Source organism: Taudactylus pleione, unplaced genomic scaffold (genome assembly GCF_031769625.1).
Source record: "Taudactylus pleione unplaced genomic scaffold, aTauple2 ptg000040l, whole genome shotgun sequence".
Lineage (NCBI taxonomy): Eukaryota > Metazoa > Chordata > Amphibia > Anura > Myobatrachidae > Taudactylus > Taudactylus pleione.
This window is the reverse complement of record NW_028284442.1, coordinates 18,716,550-18,744,339: the sequence shown is the minus strand read 5'-3', so window position 1 is coordinate 18,744,339 and position 27,790 is coordinate 18,716,550. Positions and strand designations below refer to the sequence as shown.

Here is a 27,790-nt window from a genome sequence, read left to right as displayed (position 1 = left end):
TGGCACTTTGGTAATAGGCATTACAGTGTGTGCCATAATGTGTAATGGGCATTATGGTGTGTGGAATAATGTAAGTCACTATACCAGGCAGGGACGTCTGAGTAGTGCACTGCCTTATTGAGGAGCAAGGACAAACTCCAGGTAAAGGAAGGGAGGGGGCGCAAAATTGCTGCCTTGCACCTGATGACAGATATCCTAGTTTCGGCCCTGCCTTAGACAACAGGTCCCGATGTTAAGGCAGAAGAAACGGAATGTCGATGGATAGGCCCCAAAGATTGGAGTACCAAGGACGTCTGGGCCAAGCCGGAGCCACCAGCAGAAGCGTGCCGCCATCCTGTTTGAATTTCCGAAGGGTCCGAGGCAGCAGGGATATCGGAGGGAATAGATACGCCAGATGAAATGTCTATTTCACTGACAGCGCGTCCACCAGACTTGCTCCGGCATCTCTTGTCCTGGACCCGTACACATGCAGCTTGCGATTGTGATGGGAGGCCATGAGGTCCACCTCCGGCAGTCCCCACCTGTCCATGAGTAGTTGAAATACCTCTGGGTGAAGGGACCATTCCCCGGGATGCACGTCGTGATGGCTGAGGAAGTCCGCTTCCCAATTGAGAACTCCTTAAATGAAGATTGCCGAGATGCCCGGAAGGTGGCACTCCGCCCAAGACAGGATGCGTGACACCTCCAACATTACTGCTTGACTGCGAGTCCCCCCTTGATGGTCGATGTACGCCACCATGGTGGCATTGTCAGACTGAACTTGCACTGCCCTTCCTTGAAGAGCGTGACCGGAGAACTGGAAGGCCCTGTACATGGCCCGAAGTTCCAGAATGTTGATGGGAAGAACTGCTTCTTCCGCCATCCAACGGCCCTGAAGTGAAAGTGGACCTGCCACTGCCCCCCAACCCCGGAGACTGGCATCTGTCATGAGCAGAACCCAGCCCGGTATCCAAAAGGGGCGACCCTTGGTGAGATGAGATGTTTGAAGCCACCAAGCCAGCGACAGGCACACCTCCGGAGACAACACCAGCATCTGAGTCCTGATCCGGTGTGGTAACCCGTTCCATTTGGATAGAATCAGTCCCTGCAGGGGCCGGGTGAAACTGGGCATACTCCACCATGTCGAATGCCAACACCATGGACCCCAGAACTCTCATTGCCGAGTGAACCGACACCTGGGAACTCTTCAGACAACTGCTCACTCGTAGTTGTAGGGAGGAAACCTTTTCTGGAGTCAGAAAGATCCTTTGCTGACGAGAGTCCAGAAGGGCTCCCAAATGAACCATCCTCTGTTATGGAATGAGGGAGGACTTCTTCCAGTTTATCAGCCACCCGTGCGCTTGCAGACAAGCGATCATCAGGTGCAGATGTTGTAAAAGTACCTCCGGAGAGCCTGCCAGCAATAGGAGGTCATCCAGATATGGCAGAAGCCGTATACCCTGGCTGCACAGATGGGCAGCCATGATAGCCATAACTTTGGTGAACACCATTGGAACCGTGGAAAGACCAAAGGGCAGAGCCTGAAACTGGAAGTGAAGCTGGCGTATAGCAAATCTCAGATACCCCTGGTGTGAAGGGGCTATAGGAAAATGGAGGTAGGCGTCCTGGATGTCCAGGGAGACCATATAATCCCCTGGTTCCATAGCCAGAATGATGGAACGCAGAGTTTCCATCCTGAATTTGGGCACTCTGAGGAAGTTGTTCAGTGACTTTAGGTTGAGGATAGGCCGATGAGACCCATTGAGTTTCAGAACCAGAAACTGAGAAGAGTAGTATTCTGTCCCGCATTGAGAAAGCAGAACTATGACCCCTGCTTTCAGCAAGGACAGTATGGCTTCCTGAACCTGCAACGCCTTGGTCTTGTCCTGAGAAAGACTTGTGCGGAAGAACTGTTAGGGGGGTCTGTGACGAAAGTAAAGGGCGTACCCCTGAGAGACCACTTCTCGTACCCAAGCATCCGTGGTGGTATTGCACCAGCACTGGGCGAATTGAAGAAGTCGGCCTCCCACTCTGGGAACTCCCAGAGAGAGGCCCGTCCCATCAGGCTGAAGGCTTATCCACTGGCTTGGAAGCAGGGCATCTAGTGCTGCAGGCCTGCTTCTTTTGTTTAGGGGCAGTCTTGGTTGATGACTGCCATGGGAAAGACTGACCCTTGGACTTACCCTGAGCATGAAAGGACCGAAAGGCCGAGGTCCTAGCTTTAGAAGGCGCAGCTGCTGATGGCAGAAACGCAGACTTAGACTTCGCTAGGGTATCAACAATTTTGTCCAGGTCAGGGCCGAACAAAATCTCCCCATTAAAGGGCAAGGCCTCCAGGCCATTCTTGGAATCCGCATCCGCTCTCCAAGAATGGAGCCACAAAGATCGGTGAGCAGAGACTGCTGCTGCCAATACTCTGGAAGTCAGAAGACTGGCATCCAAAGACGCTTCTCCAATATAGGAAGCGGCATCCCTCATCTGTCCCACTAAAGCTCTCTGAACCTCCGGAACTTCCTCAGGCTTAGCCACCAAAGAGATGGCCATGGACAGATGTGCCACCGCCCCTGAGAGCGAATAAATTGACTTTAAACAAGTCTCCACCTTCCTGTCTGTGGGATCTTTCAGAAATGAAATGGAAGGCATAGGCAAGGTAGCACTCTTGATTAAGCGAGTAACATGAGAATCCACCGCAGGTGGAGTTTCCCACGTTTTGCAATGACCTGCAGGAAACGGATAACTAGATGCTAAATGTTTCTGCGGCTGGAACCTCTTACTAGGCGACTACCAGGCCTCCGCCATATGATCATTCAGCTGATCAGAAAGAGGAAAAACCGCCGAAGTCACTTTTGCCAGCTTCAAATTCGGATACTTGGACTTAGGGGCCGGTGTGTCATCCTTTATATCAAGAATGGACCGCACCGCCCTTACCAATGCCGGCACATTAATGGAAGATTTCGTTTCCACTTCCCAGACATGAGAATCCGAGTCAGAATCCTCAGGCAATTCCCCCTCATCCAAGGACACATCTGAGTCTGATAGTTGTGCAGACTGGGATGACATAACAGGGCGTTTAGACGCCTTTTGAGGCTTGTCATTCTGTAACAGAGTTTGAAAAGCGGAAGATGAGGCCGGCAAACTCTGGACTGAACTAGATAATACATCCACCCATGGTGGTTGACCTGCCTGCGGGAGACCCTGGAAGGGAATGACGGACTGCTGTGTCAACGGAGAAGACTGAAAATACAAAGGTAACCCCGTATATGGATTAACAGTCTGAGGCCCAGGGGGGACTGCAATAATTGCGGCATACCCGGAGAAGGGGGGATGGACGGCTGGGGTAACCCCCTATGGGGTAAAGCAGTCGGGACCGCCAGACGGTCTGCGATGGAAGCCAGCACCTGAGAAAACACCGCCCAAGGAGGATTCTGTCCCGAATTTGGGGGGTTAGAGGGACCAAGTAACAGACGGCACCTCCCACACAGCCCATCCTGTGATAAATCCTCCATATTTACCCCTGCAGCGCAGCGACTGCAGGAGAGCAGAGTGGGAGCCGCAGAGCGCTTAACTTCCTCATTAGACACGATAAAATATATATACAGATATATACTAACACGACAGGAAAGCTAAGTGTTACTCTTGGCGTACCCACAAGCATGCAGCACACAAGCCCACAGATATGGCACCGTGTAGCACAGAACTGTATGTGACCGACCTCACAAATATATGAATTTATATAAGTGAGATCCAAGAAAAGCCCTTCCCACACACACCTGTCAGGGCTGTAGGAGAAGAAAAGGGATAGGTATAGAGTGACAGTCAGTAGAAAAAAAGCATAGACAGTCAGCACTAGCGAAAGTCACATACAATGCAGAAAGTTAATACTCACTGCACCTTTACCACTATATTCAACCTGCCCAGATTCAGTGTCTGGGAGAGCTATAGTGCTGTGTATGCTGTCCTTTAGAAGGGGAGAGGTACACAGGGGGACCGGTCCATGTGCTATCCAAGTTATCTGTGATGTGCCTTAGGAAAGATGGCTGCTGGAGAACTCACTGGAGGTGTGGCCCTAGGAGGAATGCAGCTCAGCGTTGCCAGACCCAAGCAGAAAGGCGTGCTGAGCTGAGGGGAGGAGCTGCTCAACAGGGATTTCTGCCTCCCCTGGCTGGTCATTAACCCCTGGGATGCCGGCTCCCGCCAACCGCCATAGTTCCCTGGTAGTCTAGTGGACGTGCGGGCCATGTCTCAGAAGAGGGAGAGCCCACCACCACCGCCAGCGCCTCCGGTCTGTCCCCAGAGACCGGAGGTTAAGGACTGCAGATTACACACGCGGGTCACCGGCAGCAGCGACCCGCGCGGCTTACCTGATCCTCGTCGATCCGGCCACAGTCCAGGGATCCCCCAGGGCCCAGCTAGTACAGTCTCTGGGGTCCCGCCATGATCCCCAGATCTGTACTGACGTCATGGTGCCGGCGAGGTGTAGGAGCGGCAGTGTGGACGTCCGATGGACATTCCGACGCTGCCGCTCTGATGAGTTGAAAGTAAAAAATAAAACTATTAACTCCAAAAATAAATATAAGCTTAGGGGCTGCTAAGCAGCCCCCCCCCCCTGTGCAAACAGTGACCCGACTCCAGCCAGGCACCAACTCAAACAGGCGCCTGTGGTCGGGGGCGAGGTATATAGGAGGATGGACCCAGTGCATCCTGGGAGCTAAAGCTTTAACTGTGTGGTGCCCATGGATCCAATGCAGCTATACCCCAAGGTCAACCCTGTGGACCCACTATGGACCCTGAAGTAGAAACAGGGGACAAATGATGTAGGGGTCCCTCGAATGAAGCATAACCAGCACCAGGCTTTTGAGAACCAGTCCTGGTTGCCAAAATATGGGGGACAAAGGACGTAGGGGTCCCCCGTATTCAGCACAACCAGCACTGGGCTCTGAGCCGGCCCTGGTTCAGGAAATACAGGTGGAAAATGCGTAGGGTCCCCCTGTTTTTACCAGAACCAGCTCCGGACTCTTTCTAGTGGGGGGGTGATGCCACAGCCAGGGAAGCCCTTTCACCTGGGCCCCCCAGCCAAAGCATCACCCCTGGCTTCTAGTCAGCCCAGGCCGGGGATCCCTGGGGAGCTGGAGACCCCCCCAATAAAGGGGTCCCCCTCTCCAGGGCACCTCAGGCGGATAGCCCGGGGCTATCCCCAGGACTCCTGGGCGGTGGGTGTCAGGTTAATAATGTAAAGTGTGGTGCATATGAAAATCTAAATATTGTCTTTTGCAGTAGTACTACAGGTCCCAGCAGGCATCCCTGCAAACTGGTACTTGTAGAACCACAAGTATCAGCAGGCGGGGCATAAAGGGCCTACCGGTACCTATAGAACCCCTGCAAAAGAAATATTAAAATTAAAAAACAAAGACAGATTTTTTAAATATTTTATTTTGCCGGACCTTCACCTGGGGGGCGGCAGCCTTTAAGCTCTTTTTCATGGCTGCTGCTCCCCCAGGACTTCTACGGGATCTTCACCTGGAAAGTGGCGGCCATTAAGCTCTTTTACACGGCCGCCGCCATCCTGGGCTTCCGCGGCATCTTCTTCCTTCAGCTGGACTGTGTGGACGGCGCCTTGCGCTGGCTGTATTTAAGCCAGCCGAGGTGGGCGGGGCGATGACGTTGCGAGCCGTGATTGGCTTGCAGCGGCCATCTTTGAATTTCAAAAATGGTGCTGACGCGCCATTTTTGAAAAGGGCACGCTTGGTTCTCACCATTGAAGTCAATGGTGAGAATAGCTCATTGGCTGTGAGGTCGAAGGCTCGCCTCTCTCAACCAATGAGCACTCCGCACCAGGATTTCTGAACTGAAATGCCGGGCAGAGTTGTCATTCGGGTAGTAGTGTTCTCTAAGAACACTACTAATGTGCGAGGGTCCGGGTGTCTCGTGTTTTTTTTTTTTGCCAAGACTCTGGATTGCTTTGAAGAGGACAGATCCACGCATAGGAGGAGGTGAGTATGGATTTTTTATTACAGGTACTCCATTTGGATTGTGTACTGGAGAAGAGGACAGATTGGCTTCAGGGATACATAGGTGAGTATGTGAGATAGTGTGGGCATGTGTGAGTACATGTGTGTGTGCATGTATGTTCTAATAAAATTTTACTTTTCTACAATGTGTGTGTTGTGTTTTATTTAATATTGCTTTTGCTGTGGAAGAACAGGTACCAGCAGGCCCGTAATGCCCCACATGCTTGTACTTGTGGTTCTCCATGTACCAGCATGCGGGGGAGGCTTGCTGGGAACTGTAGTTCCACAGCAAAAGACAATATTTTAATATTCTCATATGCACCACACTATACATAATCAACCTGGCACCCACTGCCCAGGGGTGCTGGGGATAGCCCCGGGCTATCAGCCTGGGCCTGGGGTGCCCTGGAGAGGGGGGCCCATTTATTGGGGGGGTCCCCAACTCCCCAGGGATCCCCAGCCTGGGCTGACTAGCGGTCAGGGGTGATTTTTCGGCTGGGGGCCCGGTGAGAGGGCTCCCCTGGCTGTGGCATCAGCTCCCCGTTAGAAATAGACCACTAGGACTTCCGGCATTTTTGCCTGGCGGGGGCCAACCCACCATGGCTTTGGCAATTTCGCCAGGTGGGCACCAACCCGCCAGGGCTTCGGCGCCTTTGCCTAGTTGGTGGCAGCCTGTTTCAGTTCTTTTGCATGGCCGCTGCCCACTAGGACTTCTCACGTCTTCGCCTGGCGTGCGCCAACCCACCAGGGCTTTGGCGTCTTCGCCTACTGGGTGGCAGCCTGTGTCAGCTCTTTTGCATGGCCGCCGCCCACTAGAACTTCTTACGTCTTCGCCTGGTGAGCACCAACCCACCAGGGCTTCGGCGTTTTTGCCTGGCGGGCGCCAACGCACCAGGGCTTCGGCGTCTTTGCCTAGTAGACGGCAGCCTGTGTTAGCTCTTTTGCATGGCCGCCACCCACTAGGACTTCTCACAATAGCTACCTAATAAAACAAATCCCAAGTCTAAATTCACCCCTACCCTGAGTTATGCCTTCCAAAACAAAAACCCATAGACTACAGCAGAAAAGTTGTCCTAATTGAGAATGTCAGAAAAAAGTAACAGTTGGAGCTTTAGATTACTCCCAATTCCTAATTTTTTATGTTTATGCCATGAAATTTGGCAGCACCGAGCGACAGTTCTATCCATCCGTGACAAATATCAGCCTGGTACCTTCTATAGCTTTTGAGGTGTAGCCCCTTAAACACCATGCCCCCCCCCCCTCTGGAATTCTCTATGGAGAAATCCGTGCTTCTAGATGCAGCCTTAATATATATACAGCGCCGGCTCTAGACATTGTGGAGCTCAGGGCGAAAGTTCACAGTTGGACCCCTGATCCCCCCCCCAAAAAAACAACAACTGTGGGGCATGACCAGCATTATGAAGGTGCTGGGCTTCCCCCAAGCTCTCCCCTCGTGGCGAATAATTGCCATGTGCAGTAATGCGCCTTACATTCAGTAATGCCCTTTATAAACACATTATGCCACACGCAGTAATACCCTTTATAACACATTATGCCACACGCAGTAATGCCCTGTGTAATACATTGTGCCACACACAGTAATGCCCTTTATAATACACTATCCCCAATTCAAATTACGCCACACATTAGTCCCTTATTCATGTTATGACACACAGTGGTGCCCCTTTTACACAATGCCCAAATTAGTGCCCCTTATACACAGGACCACAGTACTGAGTAGTAGTGCCCCTAATACAATGCCCACAGTAGTAGTACCCCCTAATACAATGCCCACAGTAGTGGTGCCCCTTATAGAATGCTCACAGCAGTGGTGCCACTTACACAATGGCCCCGGTAGTGGTGCCCCCATGCAGTGCCCTCAGTAGTGCCCGCAGTGGTAATGCCCACAGTGTTAATGCCCTCATTGGTAATGTCCCCTATAGTAGTGCCCCCATTGGTAATGCCCCCAATAGTAGTGCCCACAGTAGTAGTGCCTCCTATAGTAGTGCCCACATTAGTAGTGCCCCCAGTAATAATGCCACTTATAGACATGCCCCCAGTAGTAATGCCCCCTTATAGACATGCCCCCAGAAGTAATCCCCCCAGTAGTAATGCCCCCTTATAGACATGCCCCCAGTAGTAATGCCCCCTTATAGACATGCCCCCAGTAGTAATGCCCCCCAGTAGTAATGCCCCCTTATAGACATGCCCCCAGTAGTAATGCTCCCTTATAGACATGCCCCCAGTAGCAATGCCCCCTTATAGACATGCCCCCAGTATTAATGCCCCCTTATAGACATGCCCCCAGTAGAAATGCCCCCAGTAGAAATGCCCCCTTATAGACATGCCCCCTTATAGACATGCCCCAGTAGTAATGCCCACTTATAGACATGTCCCCAGTAGTAATGCCCCCATGCCTCCCTTCTGAAAAATAAAAATTACAAATACAATACTTACCTTAGGCCCCGCTTATGCGTCCGCTGCCGTCTGGTCCGACCGCAGCTCCACCACGGATCTATGGGAGAGACATCATGACGTCCCTCCCATAGTGCTCTCTGCTGGAGCTGGAGCTCAGGAGTGAGCTCCGGCTCCACGGATCTATGGGAGAGACATCATGACGTCCCTCCCATAGGGCTCTCTGCAGAGCCTGAGCTCTGGAGTGAGCTTTGGCTGCCGCTGCAGGGAGGGAGATGGGTGCCCGCTGATAACAAATATCAGCGGGCGCCCGGCAACGCGCGGGGGGGGACCGGTGCTGGGTTTTTTATTTATTCTTAAGGGATTTCTTTTTGTCCTTCTGGGGACTCAGTAGCGCCCTCTAGTGGCCGGCACTCTGGGTGACGGCCCTGTTAGCCCGCCCCTAGAACCGTCACTATATATATATATATATATATAGACACACAGAGACAGATACATATATATATGTGTATATGTATATATATATATATATATATATATTACTGCTTACTTCAGAGGCTGCAGGCCGGCAGCAGCAGAAGGGGGTGGAGCCAAATGCAGAGATGGGCGGGGCTTAATTGTGGGCCGCTGCAGGCGGCTCCGATTGGAAAAAAAAAAGTTCATCTTGGGGATGGTGCCGGGGACCATGTGGGGGGGCCCCCTATGTGTTTGGGCCCCGGGACGACCGCCCCTGTCTCCCTCTCTACAATCTGGCCATGCATGGGGCTGGTGCAAGTTTTGATGGAGCGACTGATGGTTGTGTCTAAAGATACACTGAGCGGTATTTGAGCATCTAAAGATGATTAATGTGGGCATCTCAGTCCTTGCACATGCATACATGAGGCAGTACACAAGAAATGGGTTTGTAGTGGTATATGCATAAAGTCACAGAAGTAATAAGAAAAGACATACACACGGACACTGCAGGGTCTGCCTCAGAATCAGGCATGGTGTGCTAAGAGTGAGGAACATAAAGCGGAAGCTGGGGCCTCCATTGTGGTTTTCCTAATTGAACCAAGTCACGCTCAGGTCAGCTGTAAGTTTGGAATTCAGATTTAAAAACCAAATCTCAGGTTTTGGATTTCATATAAACAGGTACAACTGCATGATGTTTGATGTTTTATCAATTTTCAAGAAATTCAAAACAAAAACCGATTACAACCAAAACAGAGAGGGTGGTTTTGCTAAAACCTAAACCATAACATTTTATCGTGGTTTTGCCAAAAACAAGACCAAAACAAGCGTCGACGCACATCTCTAATGCAAATGGTAGTTATGGTTTTAACAATATTATTAATTCTGTCAAAACATTAGTATTTTTAATTACCTCAGCCAGGCGTTTTCACAGCCACTATTGATAAATAGAGTGCTAAATGGCATCAATGAGATTAGGGATGCAATTAATATTGGCTTTATTGCTTTGCTGACAAGAATAAGCAAACATTTTACCATAAATTACCACAACCCTCTGAAACTCGCAATAATACATGGGGTGCCAAATATCCAAGATAGATCTACCACTAGAAATAACATAGAGTATGTTTTATTCTAAAATGTGTTCTAGTGTTTTTAATAGGTGAAACCTGCATGTCCTTTCAGGTGTTTCACATTAAATACATCACTTTTTTTTATTATTTATGAAATAAATAAATACTGTACCTCTTTCTGATGCTGTGTTTGCAGAAAATTCACATGAACAGTCCATAGAGGCTGATGTGTTGTACTGCCTACAAAGTGTTTCTGTATTGCTGATTTCACAAGCCCAAGGTGTATTTTTACCAAATAATTGAGGATGTTTCTTAATGGTTATTCTGACCTAAAATAATGAGATAAATATAACATGTTTGTTAGAAAACATGTGAAATGAAGGATTTTAGGTATATGTTTGGCCTTACATACAATGGAGTGACAATTTTAGCCACTGCCTCTGAGGCTGGTAACTGCATCAAATATAGATGTATATATACTAGTAACACCTGATATTGTCAAAACTTGATGACTGGATTCAAAGATGGTTTAATGGACAGGTTACAGAGATTTGTAGTAAAAGGAATGCATACAGCAAAGTGAAAGGTACAAATGGAGCATCCCATGGATTCAACATCTTTATTGGAGACATTACTAATTTTATTGAAGGTAAATTTAAAGTCTGCAGATAACACTAAATGCTGCAATAAGGTAGACACACCAGCGGGGTAAATACAGCTACTGTAGATAGACTCATTTGAAAATCTACAAAATGATGCACTTGGATTTCAAAAACTCAAAGGCTAAATATAGTATTAATGACACTAATATACCGTATAAACTATTGAGTAATAAAGGGACATAGGACGCACTATTTCTGAAGGAAGAGAAGTTTATAACAACTTAATACAAAATTAAATGGTAAACCTTTCTCTGAACAGCAGGAAGAACATGAATTCCCAGACATTTGTCATATTCCTCTGAAATTCCTATCCAGTTCCCCAGTGCAGAGGGTGCTTCACATTCTGTATTCATGGTGCACCTGTTAATATCCAATAGTCAGCTAAAATCACATGTTCATCAGAAATGATGCTTATTTTACTTATTTACTATTAAAGTTAATTAGATGACATCTGTACAGTAGTAATGGTAAATAACACCAATACATTATCAAGGTTATTTAGAGGCACCACAGATTGCGTAGCACTGTACAGAGAGATACAGATGTGACCTACAGGAAAACAGTTTAAGCAGAAAAAATATTGCATGGATGCAATTAATTAATGATATACATGAAAATTACAGACAGAAAAAATCAGTATAATACATACAGTATATGGAATGCGTGGCAATCATGCTCATTTCAGTAATGTAGAAAGAATGAAAGTGTAAAGAAGACCACATACAGTATATTTCCATATGTAGCAGAAGCCGATTAAGAGAGGAGGCCCATGTGCAAATTCTGTGTGGGCTCCTCCTCTTGCTGGCACATGTACAGTGTAAAGTCCTTTGCGCATGCGCTGGTCTCCAGAAACATGGCACTCACTTTATTTTCCCAATTATCACTCTACTACGTATGCGCAGATCTCTGGGAAAATGGCACTCGTGCCATTCTCCAGGTAATTCTGCGCTGCCAATGAACAGATAAGCAGGGTGTGCGGTGTAGGCCTCCCTGGACCCAGAGGCCCGCAACCAGTGCAACTCTGCACCAATTATAGATATGCTCATGTTCTATATTATAAAGAGTTTGATAAATAAGGTAAATGATTCCTGAAAGTATTAGTGTATATTGTATATTGTATAGTTTATATTTTCATGTGTTTTGTGCTGATTTAGATGAGCAAGAAGGCCAACTCTGTGCAAAATAGCAAATATGATTTTTTTCCTTGTGTGCACTGCATTACACAGGTATCAATCAGGGTTGGACTGGCCCACATGGGTACATGTGGATAAATTATACAAAATGATACCTGGTACTGTGCATAGAGTTGGCCTATTTGTATGTTTTTGAATAATGGGAGGAAACAGGAGTACCTAGTGGAAAACCATACAAACACTGAGAGGATGTACAAACTACACAGAGGGTACTGGTTGGAATTTAAACCATGACCTCAGTTCTATGAGGCAGCAGAGCTAATCATTGCATCACTGTGTTGTGTTTCCCTATACAGATAACAATTTTGTTGTACATGCGCAGTAGAAAAAATACACAAATTGCAGGGAAAATTAGCAAATTGTGTTTATGTACAACTAACTCTACATTAGCCTCTCTATCACTAAATTGGTGCTTCACAACAGCTGTCAACAATATAGAAGGGGTGATGTAGGGATAATGTCTTCTACTAATGCATAAAATAAAATCATGGTGCACAAAGGTGTGAACTGGTGTGTGGATGTACAGATGTGTCCTCATACATCTAGCCTCAATACGCCACACAACACGACTTGTCTGGCGTGAGTGAGCCGCCAGGTCCCGTAAAACTCTCTTGCAAAATGTTTGTTTGCCGAAAATGCGTCTAAGTCGCAATGCGATGCAACTAGTATGCACCATCAGACTGTGCTATTTAAATGTGATATATGATGCTACTAGGCCGCACCAGCAGACTGTGCTGATTAATGTGATATGTGATGCGACTAGGCCGCACCAGCAGACTGTGCTGATTAATGTGGTATGCAATGCGACTAGGCCGCACCAGCAGACTGTGCTGATTAATGTGATATGCAATGCGACTAGGCCGCACCAGCAGACTGTGCTGATTAATGTGATATGTGATGCGACTAGGCCGCACCAGCAGACTGTGCTGATTAATGTGGTATGTGAAGCGACTAGGCCGCACCAGCAGACTGTGCTGATTAATATGATATGCAATGCGACTAGGCCGCACCAGCAGACTGTGCTGATTAATGTGATATGCAATGCGACTAGGCCGCACCAGCAGACTGTGCTGATTAATGTGATATGTGATGCGACTAGGCCGCACCAGCAGACTGTGCTGATTAATGTGATATGTGATGCGACTAGGCCGCACCAGCAGACTGTGCTGATTAATGTGATATGCAATGCGACTAGGCCGCACCAGAAGACTGTGCTGATTAATGTGATATGTGATGCGACTAGGCCGCACCAGCAGACTGTGCTGATTAATGTGATATGCAATGCGACTAGGCCGCACCAGCAGACTGTGCTGATTAATGTGATATGTGATGCGACTAGGCCGCACCAGCAGAATGTGCTGATTAATGTGATATGTGAAGCGACTAGGCCGCACCAGCAGACTGTGCTGATTAATGTGATATGCAATGCGACTAGGCCGCACCAGCAGACTGTGCTGATTAATGTTATATGCAATGCGACTAGACCGCACCAGCAGACTGTGCTGATTAATGTGATATGTGATGCGACTAGGCCGCACCAGCAGACTGTGCTGATTAATGTGATATGTGATGCGACTAGGCCGCACCAGCAGACTGTGCTGATTAATGTGGTATGTGATGCGACTAGGCAGCACCAGAAGACTGTGCTGATTAATGTGATATGCGATGCGACTAGGCCGCACCAGCAGACTGTGCTGATTAATGTGATATGTGATGCGACTAGGCCGCACCAGCAGACTGTGCTGATTAATGTGGTATGTGATGCGACTAGGCCGCACCAGCAGACTGTGCTGATTAATGTGATATGCCATGCGACTAGGCCGCACCAGCAGACTGTGCTGATTAATGTGATATGCGATGCGACTAGGCCGCACCAGCAGACTGTGCTGATTAATGTGATATGCAATGCGACTAGGCCGCACCAGCAGACTGTGCTGATTAATGTGATATGTGATGCGACTAGGCCGCACCAGCAGACTGTGCTGATTAATGTGATATATGATGCGACTAGGCCGCACCAGCAGACTGTGCTGATTAATGTGATATATGATGCGACTAGGCCGCACCAGCAGACTGTGCTGATTAATGTGATATGCAATGCGACTAGGCCACACCAGCAGACTGTGCTGATTAATGTGATATGCAATGCGACTAGGCCGCACCAGCAGACTGTGCTGATTAATGTGATATGCAATGCGACTAGGCCGCACCAGCAGACTGTGCTAATTAATGTGATATGTGATGCGACTAGGCCGCACCAGCTGACTGTGCTGATTAATGTGATATGTGAAGCGACTAGGCCGCACCAGCAGACTGTGCTGATTAATGTGATATGCAATGCGACTAGGCCGCACCAGCAGACTGTGCTGATTAATGTGATATGCCATGCGACTAGGCCGCACCAGCAGACTGTGCTGATTAATGTGATTTGTGATGCGACTAGGCCGCACCAGCAGACTGTGCTGATTAATGTGATATGCAATGCGACTAGGCCGCACCAGAAGACTGTGCTGATTAATGTGATATGTGAAGCGACTAGGCCGCACCAGCAGACTGTGCTGATTAATGTGATATGCAATGCGACTAGGCCGCACCAGCAGACTGTGCTGATTAATGTTATATGCAATGCAACTAGGCCGCACCAGCAGACTGTGCTGATTAATGTGAAATGTGATGCGACTAGGCCGCACCAGCAGACTGTGCTAATTAATGTGATATGTGATGCGACTAGGCCGCACCAGCTGACTGTGCTGATTAATGTGATATGTGAAGCGACTAGGCCGCACCAGCAGACTGTGCTGATTAATGTGATATGCAATGCGACTAGGCAGCACCAGCAGACTGTGCTGATTAATGTGATATGCCATGCGACTAGGCCGCACCAGCAGACTGTGCTGATTAATGTGATATGTGATGCGACTAGGCCGCACCAGCAGACTGTGCTGATTAATGTGGTATGTGATGCGACTAGGCCGCACCAGCAGACTGTGCTGATTAATGTGATATGTGAAGCGACTAGGCCGCACCAGCAGACTGTGCTGATTAATGTGATATGCAATGCGACTAGGCCGCACCAGCAGACTGTGCTGAGTAATGTTATATGCAATGCGACTAGGCCGCACCAGCAGACTGTGCTGATTAATGTGATATGCAATGCGACTAGGCCGCACCAGCAGACTGTGCTGATTAATGTGATATGTGATGCGACTAGGCCGCACCAGCAGACTGTGCTGATTAATGTGATTTGTGATGCGACTAGGCCGCACCAGCAGACTGTGCTGATTAATGTGATATGCAATGCGACTAGGCCGCACCAGAAGACTGTGCTGATTAATGTGATATGTGAAGCGACTAGGCCGCACCAGCAGACTGTGCTGATTAATGTGATATGCAATGCGACTAGGCCGCACCAGCAGACTGTGCTGATTAATGTTATATGCAATGCAACTAGGCCGCACCAGCAGACTGTGCTGATTAATGTGAAATGTGATGCGACTAGGCCGCACCAGCAGACTGTGCTGATTAATGTGGTATGTGATGCGACTAGACCGCACCAGAAGACTGTGCTGATTAATGTGATATGCAATGCGACGAGGCCGCACCAGCAGACTGTACTGATTAATGTGATATGTGATGCGACTAGGCCGCACCAGCAGACTGTGCTGATTAATGTGGTATGTGATGCGACTAGGCCGCACCAGCAGACTGTGCTGATTAATGTGATATGCAATGCGACTAGGCCGCACCAGCAGACTGTGCTGATTAATGTGATATGCAATGCGACTAGGCCGCACCAGCAGACTGTGCTGATTAATGTGATATGCAATGCGACTAGGCCGCACCAGCAGACTGTGCTGATTAATGTGATATGTGATGCAACTAGGCCGCACCAGCAGACTGTGCTGATTCATGTGATATGTGATGCGACTAGGCCGCACCAGCAGACTGTGCTGATTAATGTGGTATGTGATGCGACTAGGCCGCACCAGCAGACTGTGCTGATTAATGTGATATGCGATGCGACTAGGCCGCACCAGCAGACTGTGCTGATTAATGTGATATGCAATGCGACTAGGCCGCACCAGCAGACTGTGCTGATTAATGTGATATGCAATGCGACTAGGCCGCACCAGCAGACTGTGCTGATTAATGTGATATGTGATGCGACTAGGCCGCACCAGCAGACTGTGCTGATTAATGTGATTTGTGATGCGACTAGGCCGCACCAGCAGACTGTGCTGATTAATGTGATATGCAATGCGACTAGGCCGCACCAGAAGACTGTGCTGATTAATGTGATATGTGAAGCGATTAGACCGCACCAGCAGGCTGTGCTGATTATTGTGATATGCAATGCGACTAGGCCGCACCAGCAGACTGTGCTGATTAATGTGATATGTGATGCGACTAGGCCGCACCAGCAGACTGTGCTGATTAATGTGATATGTGAAGCGACTAGGCCGCACCAGCAGACTGTGCTGATTAATGTGATATGCAATGCGACTAGGCCGCACCAGCAGACTGTGCTGATTAATGTTATATGCAATGCGACTAGGCCGCACCAGCAGACTGTGCTGATTAATGTGAAATGTGATGCGACTAGGCCGCACCAGCAGACTGTGCTGATTAATGTGGTATGTGATGCGACTAGACCGCACCAGAAGACTGTGCTGATTAATGTGATATGCAATGCGACTAGGCCGCACCAGCAGACTGTGCTGATTAATGTGATATGTGATGCGACTAGGCCGCACCAGCAGACTGTGCTGATTAATGTGGTATGTGATGCGACTAGGCCGCACCAGCAGACTGTGCTGATTAATGTGATATGCAATGCGACTAGGCCGCACCAGCAGACTGTGCTGATTAATGTGATATGCAATGCGACTAGTCCGCACCAGCAGACTGTGCTGATTAATGTGATATGCAATGCGACTAGGCCGCACCAGCAGACTGTGCTGATTAATGTGATATGCGATGCGACTAGGCCGCACCAGCAGACTGTGCTGATTAATGTGATATGTGATGCGACTAGGCCGCACCAGCAGACTGTGCTGATTAATGTGATATGTGATGCGACTAGGCCGCACCAGCAGACTGTGCTGATTAATGTGATATATGATGCGACTAGGCCGCACCAGCAGACTGTGCTGATTAATGTGATATATGATGCGACTAGGCCGCACCAGCAGACTGTGCTGATTAATGTGATATGCAATGCGACTAGGCCGCACCAGCAGACTGTGCTGATTAATTTGAATGTGACACTTGTATATCTGCGTGCACCTGAGTCTGTACACGAAGAACAACAGAACTTGGAATGAAAAAAGCTGTGGTTGCTACATTGTATCACTTCGTATACAGATTCAGAGACTCAGTCACACACAGATATACAAGTGTTGCATATCATATGAATCAACAAAGTCTGCTGGTGAGAAACACGGCGCTAGCAGAGTCTCATGTTGCATACACACAGTAAGATTTAGGACGACTTAAAAGATAACGATATTGTTTATCGTTTGACCGTTTAAATCATCCTTTTTTTGCCCCTTCAAATGACCAAATGATACGCGGGCACGGATGGTCGATATCGTGCATGCAGGCCAACCAGCCTGGTTACTATAGGGACCCTCAATCATTGATCGAGGGTCGTTATAGTAGTTGGGGGAATGGTGCATGTGCTGGATGTTCGATAACGATCATCCAGCACATGTAGTACGATCAGAAAATGATCAGATATCCATCACAGTAACTGGCATGCCAAGAGGGGCTTCTTGGCATGACTGCAGCAAAGGTGTGTAAGGACACATCTGCAGGCACATAAAGACTCAAATCAGAACTGATTCTAGACTGCATAAGCTGAGACATTAATCCTGGCTGGGTCCTAGCAGCTTGCGAGACCACAAAATCTAAATCCACAGACACAGACCCTGGCCTTATCCCTTCCAGAAAACAGGGGCGACATGCCCCCATTTACGGAAACGCTGGCCAGGAACACCCACGTTCTGCCGCCCAAGCGTCTCAGCCTGTCAGTCAGCCTGTGGCTGGGAGGCACTCGCAGATGGAAGCCTGCATATGAGCAGTACACATCATGCACATGCTATTACCTGGAACCTCACGCTTTATAAAATCTCCCCTACAATCTCTTTTTATATCTGGGTGCAGTGCAAGCTGTGTGACTCAGGGATATTCTGATTTGCAAAGCTCCTTCCATCCCACATAGCAAATATTACCACTACACATTGTCCACCAGCTTCACATGCTTAGCAATGAGCCGACCACCATAGACGGTCAGGGGCATTTTATGAAATGAGGGGCCTGTGTGCAGGTTATTTTCACCAACAGCCTTGTGACCTGGTAAATTGCTGGCCATTCATCCCTTTTAAAATTTGGAAGCTATTTCATCGTTCCCCACTTTTCAACTCTTCTCCACCAATTTTCTCTAGTGGGACTCAACACTGCCACCCTGTGAGACCAAGCTCTGGGTGCAGGATGGGTCCTCGTGACTCAAGGGCCCGTTGCACCACAAACACTGGACCCATTGTAGATTTGCCATTGTACAGGGTACAAAACAACATTTTGAATGCAGGGTTGCATTCGGATAGTTTCATAAATGACAGATCAAAGATTAATTCAAATATTGAGATTTGTTCATTATGAGTTGTTCATTTTGATGTCTTTATAAAACAGATTAAAATCAGGAAAGAAAAATGCGGTTTTGTTGCTATTGCAATTTTCATTATGATTTTAATACAAGGCTTTAATGTTGTAAAGATTTTCTTAAGAAATAATGGTATTTATAAGCCAGTAGCCAAACCTTACGAAATCTCTGTGGCTGTCATTTCACAGAGTTTCATGGTGGAAGAAGGAAGAAACTATGATGCTTTCAGCTCCCCCTAGTTTCACTACAGAATGCAAGAAAACTGCTGAAAGATATACGAAGGAGAGACTTTTATGGACTTTGGAAATGTAATAATTCTAACTATAATCTATTGAGTTTTTGGGCTGTAACAGATGTCATAAATAAATAACAGAGAATACCAATTAGAGATCTCTTATTTATAAAATAGTCTATAAAACTTTTGATTTATACTTTGGGTGGTTTCTTCAGATATACCCCATTATAATATGGGCAGCACCAGTAAGATTACTGTGTACTAACTTGTTCTTTGACTGGCACCATCCGCAGTGTGGATCTTTCACAGATAAACATTCATTGCAGGATGCATGTCGCTCACACTTTGCAATCTTCAGCCTTTTAATCTAGATAAATAAGAGATCATTTTATTACACTACTATAATACTATTCTATTTATTTTATTTATTAAAGTAAATCATTGTTGTAAAGGTGAAATAAACAGTCTTACACAGTGTCAGACAGGACATGAATGGACCACCAGGGAATGCAGTGGCAGGGGCCCATGCTGTGGCCAGCCAGCAAAGAGGAACTTGGAAAACCATTAGAGTGGACATGCAAAAAAGAGGGCCCCTATATAAAGGGGGGGAAGGGGTGTGTCAGGACCACCCACTTTGATTTGCAGGAGGGTGAATCTTGGTGTAGTTTCCATAGAAACAAACCATACACCCAAGTTCATCCATAATCCTGCTCCACCAAGTTACTGACCACTAGAGACAGGGGCTGCTAAGGCCACAAAAGGGGCGCATCTGGCCATTGGCCCTTATGGAATTTGCCAGAAGTGCCAGATGGGCAGTCCGGCCATACCTAGAGAAGAGGATGGGGCCATCAACCAGAGCCCACCACCAGGGATTTCCCCCATACACCGATAACCAGTCTGACTCTGGTCTTACATTTTGTTGATTATTTTCTTGCTAAACTAACCAGTTAGATATATACTGTAGATACTTTTTTTTCCAAGTGCACAGACCTGAGATCATATACTGCAAATCCAAGGACAAGGAACATAAACATATTTGTTTGAAAGCACTGACTTAGGGACCTACTGTATTTATATTTTCATTCCTATTGATCACAAACTTTTGCTGGGAGACAAGGGGGTATATGTAATCGGCAGACTTCAAATATCAGCAAGTACCGCGTGAGACTGCCAGATGTTTTAAAGTAGCAGTCACTTAAAAGACAGAATCAACCGGCTTTGTTAATATTGTAATGTTGATGATATACAGTATATATATATATATATAAATCATGGTAAAGGGGTACACTCACCAGTCTTCCAACATATTTAAAATATATCCTTTATTTCAGCATAGTAAAACAAAACTCTGACGGTTTGGTCCTCTATGGACCTTTGCCTTGACAAAGATCCAAAGAGGACCGAAACGTCTGAGTTTTGTCTTACTACGCTGAAATAAAGGATATATTTAAATATGTTGGAAGACTGGTGAGTGCACCCCTTTACTATTTTATATTTTTTGGTGTATGATTTTTTCCTATACTGAAGATTGGTGGAGCACCCCAGCAAGCTGGACACATTTAAGTGAGTGCGGACTGCATATGATTTATATATTGTAAAACAGGGTGTAGAAATAAGGAGTCACGACAGGCAGGTACTCGGTAAAGCAGTGTATTTAATGGCAGCAGACACTTTACTTTAGCATACATAGGCTTAGGCCTTAACACTCAGGCACATAACTCATATAAATAGATGAAGATAAAACATCCCAGCACTCCCAGTGTTTAATGGACAGTCTGCTGCAATGGCCTGCAGCCACAATCTGCCATGCTTTCTTAGCACAGAGCAGTCCCTGGCACTAAAGGAACTTTGGCCTACTAAACTGTCCACTAGCCAGCGTCAGTGCCCAGAGGACTGGGTGTATGAGAGTTTTAAACCATGCCTGTTTCTCAGTGATGAGCTACAAATGGGCCTGTGCAACTGTGAAAGCCTGGAGTTCCACACCTCCACTGCTACTGCAGAATGGCAGAATGCACAGGCTTCACTGTAGCCTCCCTTGGAGGGAGCTGATCCCATAGGAGACAACCCCTTTCACCACAATATATATGCGTATATTATATATATAAATATGTATATATATATATATATATATATATATACTGTATATATATATATACACATATATATACATATATATACTAGAGAGAAGAAATATACCAAAGCAAGGAGCTGGTGGTGCTGGTGCTCGGTACCATTGACTACCATGGGGAAAAAAACACTGTCCTGGTTTTTGTCCCAAGACATTGGGGCTGATTCTTTGTCAGACGCAGCCTCGATGCCGCATGCAGTTGGCCAATGTTTTGAGTCTGCACTTGCATCCCAGTCGCACAGCACATGTACTCCGATTGTGCACAGAGATGCGGGACAGAATCGGACGCATGGCCTGAGAATTTTTGTGGGTGTTCCTAGGGGATGTAGTCGGCATCCTGGTGTGCAGGACGCCGACAGTCCAAAAATTGGCACTGAAATCCCGACAGGTCGGGGATCCCGGCACCAGTATCCCGACCATTGGCATCACGAAGGTAAGTATCTGTGTGTTAGGGGGAGGTTAGCGTTAGGTAGCGAGGTTAGGGTTAGGCTCCAGGGAAGGAGTGTTAGGATTAGGGTGTGGGGAGGGGGAAATTAGGTTTAGGCACTAGGGGGGAGGTTAGGTTTAGGCAGCGGGGAGGGGGTCTTAGGTTTAGGGTATGAGGAGGGGAAGGTTAGGTTTAGGCACTAGGAAGGGGGGGTTAGGTTTAGGCACTGGGGAGGAAGGGTTAGCGTTAGGGTAGGAGTTAGGTTAGAGGTAGGGAAAATACTTACCTTTAGTTCTTATGGGTGTCAGGATTCTGGCTGTCGGGATGCCACTGTGGGGATTCTGAACAGCGGCATCCCAACAGCCGGGGTTTCATACCCAACCCGTTCCTAGGAGGTAAACAGAAGGGTGGCTAAACAGACAAGGGCATCATGTCGCGAGCGGCTGGATCCAATAACGCACAGTCAGACAGGTAGCCATACTTGGACGGAGAAATTGCACCTGTCATAGGACTGGTGCAAGTTTCGATGGTGCACATAAAGATGCTGCGAGATGGAAATGTACTGTCTCAAGACGCTGCAAGTGAGAATCACAGTTTTGTGAAAATTGGCATTAGCATAAGATGCAGATGAGACTGCAGCAAAAATGCATTTGTGGCCGTGTCTGTGTCTGACTCAGAATCAGGCACATTGTCTCATATAGCAGCTCAGCTGCTGGGTCTCTCATAAAAGGAGGGATGTGGTTTTCATTAGGAGAGTGTTGGCAAGAGATGTCTGACAGTCGGGAGGCTTAAGCTGGGCATTCACTATACAATTTTCTGTCAGATATCTGTCCAATCTGCTGGATCTATTGAAAACCTGGTAATGTATGGGAGCAAATGACAGTCGATCATATGATTTTAAACACTGAAAAAAGGACAAAATTGTTCAAATTGGTTACATTTGTGTGTTTTAACCAATTTGTCTGAACAACCATTTTTGGCTATTTTCCAGTGTTTGTGAGCAAATGGACGATTGTCATTTGCTCCCATACATTACCAGGTTTTCATTCCAACCAGCCAGATTGAACAGATATCTGACAGAAAATTGCATAGTGGATGCTTTACAATCAGTTGGAGCTCAGATTAGTGGATCTATTTGCTCAATTATTTTATAATTACACCCAGCCAGGGAAAACCTGTGTACAGTGCTAACAAATAAGGACAACCAACCTGGTCTTGACTATGAACTGTGGGCTAATTTGTTTGTTACTTCTGCCAAACCTAAAGCTGGGCATACATGTCCAGATAAAATGCCTGTCAGACCGATAGACATTTTATCTGGCAGCCTGCCAGCCGCAGATGTCGCCGGCATACACTGTGAGATTTCTCACAGTGTATTAGCCCGACATCTGCACTCCGCCCCCAGGGAAGGAGACAATTCCCTGTTCCTTCCGTAGGAAGGAACACAGGAAATGTTGGTCTATTGGCCGCGGCTGGGCATACACTACCCGATGTGGCCGACAGGTTACCCCTTAAATATTGCATCGGACGGGCATGCTGGACAACCCGGCATGCCCGACCGAGCAATATTTAACCCTCGGTTGGCCGCACACACACTACAATTATCGGGGAAATCCGCAGATATCAGGCGGATCGCCCCGATAATTGTAGTACGTGTATGGCCACCTTTACTGATAAAGGAGCTCCCTAGCTCCTTTCTATATATTGTATGCAGTCACATTGTCAAAATTTATAATGTCAAAATCAGAATTTCAACAGTTTTGATTTTGACATGGTTAACATGTCAACAATAAATGTCGACACCTGCAAAATGTTGACTTTGACATGCTGAAATGGAATGTCGACATTGTCAAAATTCCAAATTTAGCAGTAGGATTAGATTTAGGGATTAGCATTATGGTTAACATGATCAATGTTGTTATGATGAACATGTAAATGTGTTCACTATACTCCATAGTTCGGATTTATCTTATTGGCTATCCATAACACGTGAGAACCGGATTGCCTATATGATGCCGTTTTTGAGATCCAAACATATCCAAGTAGAACCAAATCGCACATCTCTAACATATACCTTGAGTGCCAGCAGTTTTTGAAAGTCTATATAAATATATATATATATATATACTGAATATATATATATATATATATATATATATATATATACATAAACAGCGGCACTCACAGGACTTAATAAATGAGACTCACAACTCTGTGTTCCGCTATATATATATATTTTTTTTTTTTAAAGCAGTAAAGAAACATGCTGATACTATCTTCATTATAATCACTTATGCTAGGGGCTATATTTACTATTTACGAAGTGGGGACTTTGGTTGGAGTTGACAATTTAATGAGGCACTAACACTCAGTTTAGAGCCTAGCATGCTTTACAGTGAATGTTAGTGCCACTCTAAATTTTCAGCTCCAAACAGCCAAGAAGTAGCTTTGTAAATATAGCCCTAGGGGGCATATCTAGAGATGCGGACAAGACACAATAATGCATCTATGGTAATTATAATGATGTAGCGAGCAATAAATACTAACCTCATGCACAGTGGCTACATATAGGTAGGTATTGTCAATAGGATCCAGGAGAATATTCCGAAACACTGGAGCTTCTTGTTTAAATTCATAGAAAATTTCTGGACAGTTTGCTGTGTAGTTCGAGTTTAAAGTCACCTGAACTTCAGAAATGTATGAAATAAAATATAGTTATTGAATCACATTTTTGAATTACTTGCTTAAAGGACACTGGGCCTGATTTAGCATGGATCGCAGTCGCTAATACGCACGGAATCTGCAGATTGTTACGATTTGCGCATGCATATGCATCGCAGTGCGTGTGCGCGGGCCGGCCACTGCAATCGGGACTGCAATCGCAGTGACTACCCATCGCAGAGTGATTGACAGGAAGTACCATTTGTGGGTGGTAACAGGGGGGTGGTTGGTGAAATGCAGAAGTGCCACTGTGTTTCAACGCCATTAAAGAGGCGTGCATAAATTAGCCACTACGATGGCATACACAACTTGTGTACTCACAGCGTTCGATTAAGTTAGCAATTCCTGAGTAAGCTCAGAGCTTGTGCAAGTGTGCGTGAGGCTGCAATGGCACTCGATGTTACTGATGGTTTCGCAGTCTTGCTAAACATTACAGGTGTGTGTAAGGTAAAGCGGGCGTCCTTATGTTGTGCTGCGACAGCATAGCGATCGCAATGGATTAGCAGACTATCCCAGTTGAACTGCGTGCGTAATTGCTATTGCATCCGCAGTTGCTATCCGTAATGAATCAGGCCCACTATCATAAAAAAAGTATGATTTGAATTTATATTTAATACAACCTTTAGTACATATGCTGTTCCATATTATATAGATATACAGAAAAAAACCCTTTGGTGTGAATAACCTTTTTTTGTATTTTCAGAGCTGCAACTACTTAATTTTTATTTTTAACTATTGCTTCTCTCCCTAAGGGGCATATTTATCAAACAATATTTGCAGGATATCCCCCAAAACACCCATTTTCAGGGGCTACTCACAAATACCAAGGTTCCCCTGGATACATGTACGGCTTTGTAATCTGGAGCTGGGCCCCAGTAGCTAACGCTATCTTCATATGACATTAGCCATTGCTGCCTCTGGGATATATTACATAAAATTTACCTGGAGAGGAATCTGTCTCCAGTAATGGCGACTCGCACATGTGCAGTAGCATGACTGGGTTCCTGACCCGGAAGTAAAGTGATAGCATTAGTGATTACTTCTAATGGTGCATACACACAGTCAGATCTTTCTTCAGATCTGAACGATAACGATTTAAAAAATCGTTCAATCGTTCATTTCTGAAGGAAAATCTGATATATCTGACATAACTGACATATCTGTCATATCTGTCAGATGAACGATTTGAACGATGCGCATTCCCGATGGTCAGATAACGATATCTGATGTGTTTGCAGTCAGACTTGGACGATTCCGTTCAATCATTCAAATCGTTCAAATCTTTGGTAAAATCGTTCAAATCGTTCATCTGACAAATCTATGTGTATGCTTCATTGCAGGGATGAGCAAGGATAGTTTGAGGCAGGCAATTTCAGTAAATGGAACTAGACCTACAGTGGCTAGCAAATGTATTCAACCCCTTATAAAGTCAACAGATCGTCCCAGACAGTATTTATATTGAAAGCCTGTATTAAAGAAAATGAAACATGCAGCTTACAAGTCTCCAACCCCTGCACACTAGTACTTGGTAGAATCACTTTTTACTGCAATAACAGCTTTACGTCTGTTGGAGTAAGTTTCTACCAGGTTTACACATTTTTTGGAAGTAATTTTTGCCCTGTATTCCTTGCAGATTTGCTATAGTTTGATGGATGATGCATGTGGACTGCAATTATCAATTAGTGCCACAGATTCTCAATTGGATTGAGATCTGGGGGCTTATGTAATAGGGTGCGATCTCCTGCAAGTCTTCCCGTATTTTTAAAGCGGCAATCATTTTAAAGGCAAAACAAAGCATCCATCCGTCCTTCGGTTTTAATAAGATGACCAGGCCCCTCTGATGATAAGCATCCCCACAACATGATACTACTCCCACATTTCACTGATGGCATGGTGTTTGCTGAGGAAAAGACAGTATTAGGTTTGCACCAGACATAGAGGCAGATTCTTTGGGAGTTGTGAGCAAATAAAAAAAGCAAGTAATGCCTCTTTTACACTGGTCAAATTACCTGTGTTATTGCCGTGTCAACCTGGGTCGCAGTTAAGTGTAAACGGGGCCATGGTTGGATTCCCAGGTTGAGCGACCCGGTTATCCAACTTGGGTAGCGAGCAGGGTTGAACACGGGAACGACCAGTATAACACTACAAGTCCCGTTAACACCCTATGGAGAGCCGGCTCACCAGCACTTGGAGTTGATATAATCTCCAAGTGCCAGCAGAGGAGAAGCCCCAATAACCCGGGTATAGCCTGCGGTGTAAACGGGTTTCAAGCCGCTGTGACAAGACTTGAAACCTGTGTTCAGTGACCCAGGCTGGACTCGGGAATTTAATTTAAAAGGTGTATTACTGTATCTGGAACAAACCATGTTGCAATACAAGGGGTGCAAATAAATACATTTTTTGTATGTAGAGAAAATACTTGCTGCTTTTCCATGTAGCCCACAAATGCTGGGCAACTTTTTTTTTTAACTGCAATTTAGATTTGAGCTTGGACATAACACTCTCACATCTACATCCCTGCACATTTTAAATATGCCCCACCTGTCAAGCCATTTATCAAGCACCGTGACTTCGTGGGCCTTAGTCCTCTGTGTATACAAGCACTGTGACTCTGTGGGCCTTAGCCCTCTGTGTATACAAGAAGTGTGACTCCGTGGGCCTTAGCCCTTTGTGTATACAAGCACTGTGATTTTGTGGGCCTTAGCACTCTGTATAAAATAAATTAAAAGCACCGTGACTTTGTGGGCCTTGGCCCTCTGTGTATACAAGCACTGTGACTTCTTGGGCATAAGCCCACTGTGTATAAAAGCACCATGACTAATTGGGCAGTAGCCCTCTGTGTGTTTTCATCAATATGGATCATCACAACCAACCGAGTGTAGAGCAAAAGCAGCAAGAAAATGCTAGCAGTGCAGCTGCTGGAACCAGTCATGATGACGATACTAGTCATTCACTATCATCTAAAGCTGATGCATAAGGGCGTAGAGGCTTTAAAAAATTAGGGTATCTGAAATCGAAAAATTGAGATTTCACATGGGTAAACACAAAAAAACCTCTAAAGGTTACTGCAGAAAAACATAGAAATTTGCAACATACCATTCACCACACGACTCAGGCCTCGGCCACTATTTCTAAGTGGTGGTTCTGCACCTGTCAGTGAGGCATCTTCTGCCTCTCATGATGACAATGAAAGAGCTGTTAGAAGAAGTGTAAAAAAGCTGAAAACCACTAAGGCAGTAGATCAAACTGTGCGTTCAGAAACACAAGTGTCAGAAATCCCTGAGGAGAGTCTAAGTGTTTCCATGAGTGTTATGTGTGAGCCTGACCTTTCAGAGGAGCTGCCTTCCACAGTTTCTGCTCCCCCTGTATTTGTGGGGATGAGAAGAATAAGTAGTGCTGATGACATAGAAATTGAGGATGCCAACGTGGAATTGCAAGAGGATGAGGGGGATATTTCTGTAGCTGATGCTGGCACTAATGAGGATATTGAGGATGAGGATGTTGTTTGTGTAAGTCAGGCACCGGTGGAAGCAGCTCTTGGCCATGATAAGAACAAGGCCATTGTCATGCCTGGGCATAGGACCAACAAATTCTCCTCTTATGTCTGGAATTATTTTTACCCAAATCCTGACATTTGTCAAGCCATTTGTAGCCATTGTGGTAGAGGTAGAGACGTTAAGCATCTAGGAACCTCCACGCTATTACGTCATCTGCAGCAAGCTCATGACAAGCATTTTATAACAACAGAAACTGGTGCTAAAAAAACAACAAGCAGTCCAGCATCAGCTAGCTCTCTTCTCTCTACTAGATCGAAGCACCTGCAATCTCCTCCGCC

General features: G+C 46.3%; 1 protein-coding gene across 1 annotated transcript in view; it reads right to left on the bottom strand.

Annotated features, from left to right (window-relative positions):
- PLXNC1 (plexin C1) overlaps positions 1–27,790 on the bottom strand; it is a 171,610-nt gene that overhangs the window by 120,686 nt on the left and 23,134 nt on the right. Inside the window, exons 3-6 of the mRNA XM_088454572.1 lie at positions 23,782–23,916; positions 18,946–19,046; positions 10,836–10,950; positions 10,101–10,257 (exon numbers count right to left, since the gene is read on the bottom strand). Of these exons, the coding sequence (XP_088310698.1) occupies positions 10,101–10,257; positions 10,836–10,950; positions 18,946–19,046; positions 23,782–23,916 (508 nt within the window). The remainder of the gene's footprint in view (positions 1–10,100; positions 10,258–10,835; positions 10,951–18,945; positions 19,047–23,781; positions 23,917–27,790) is intronic.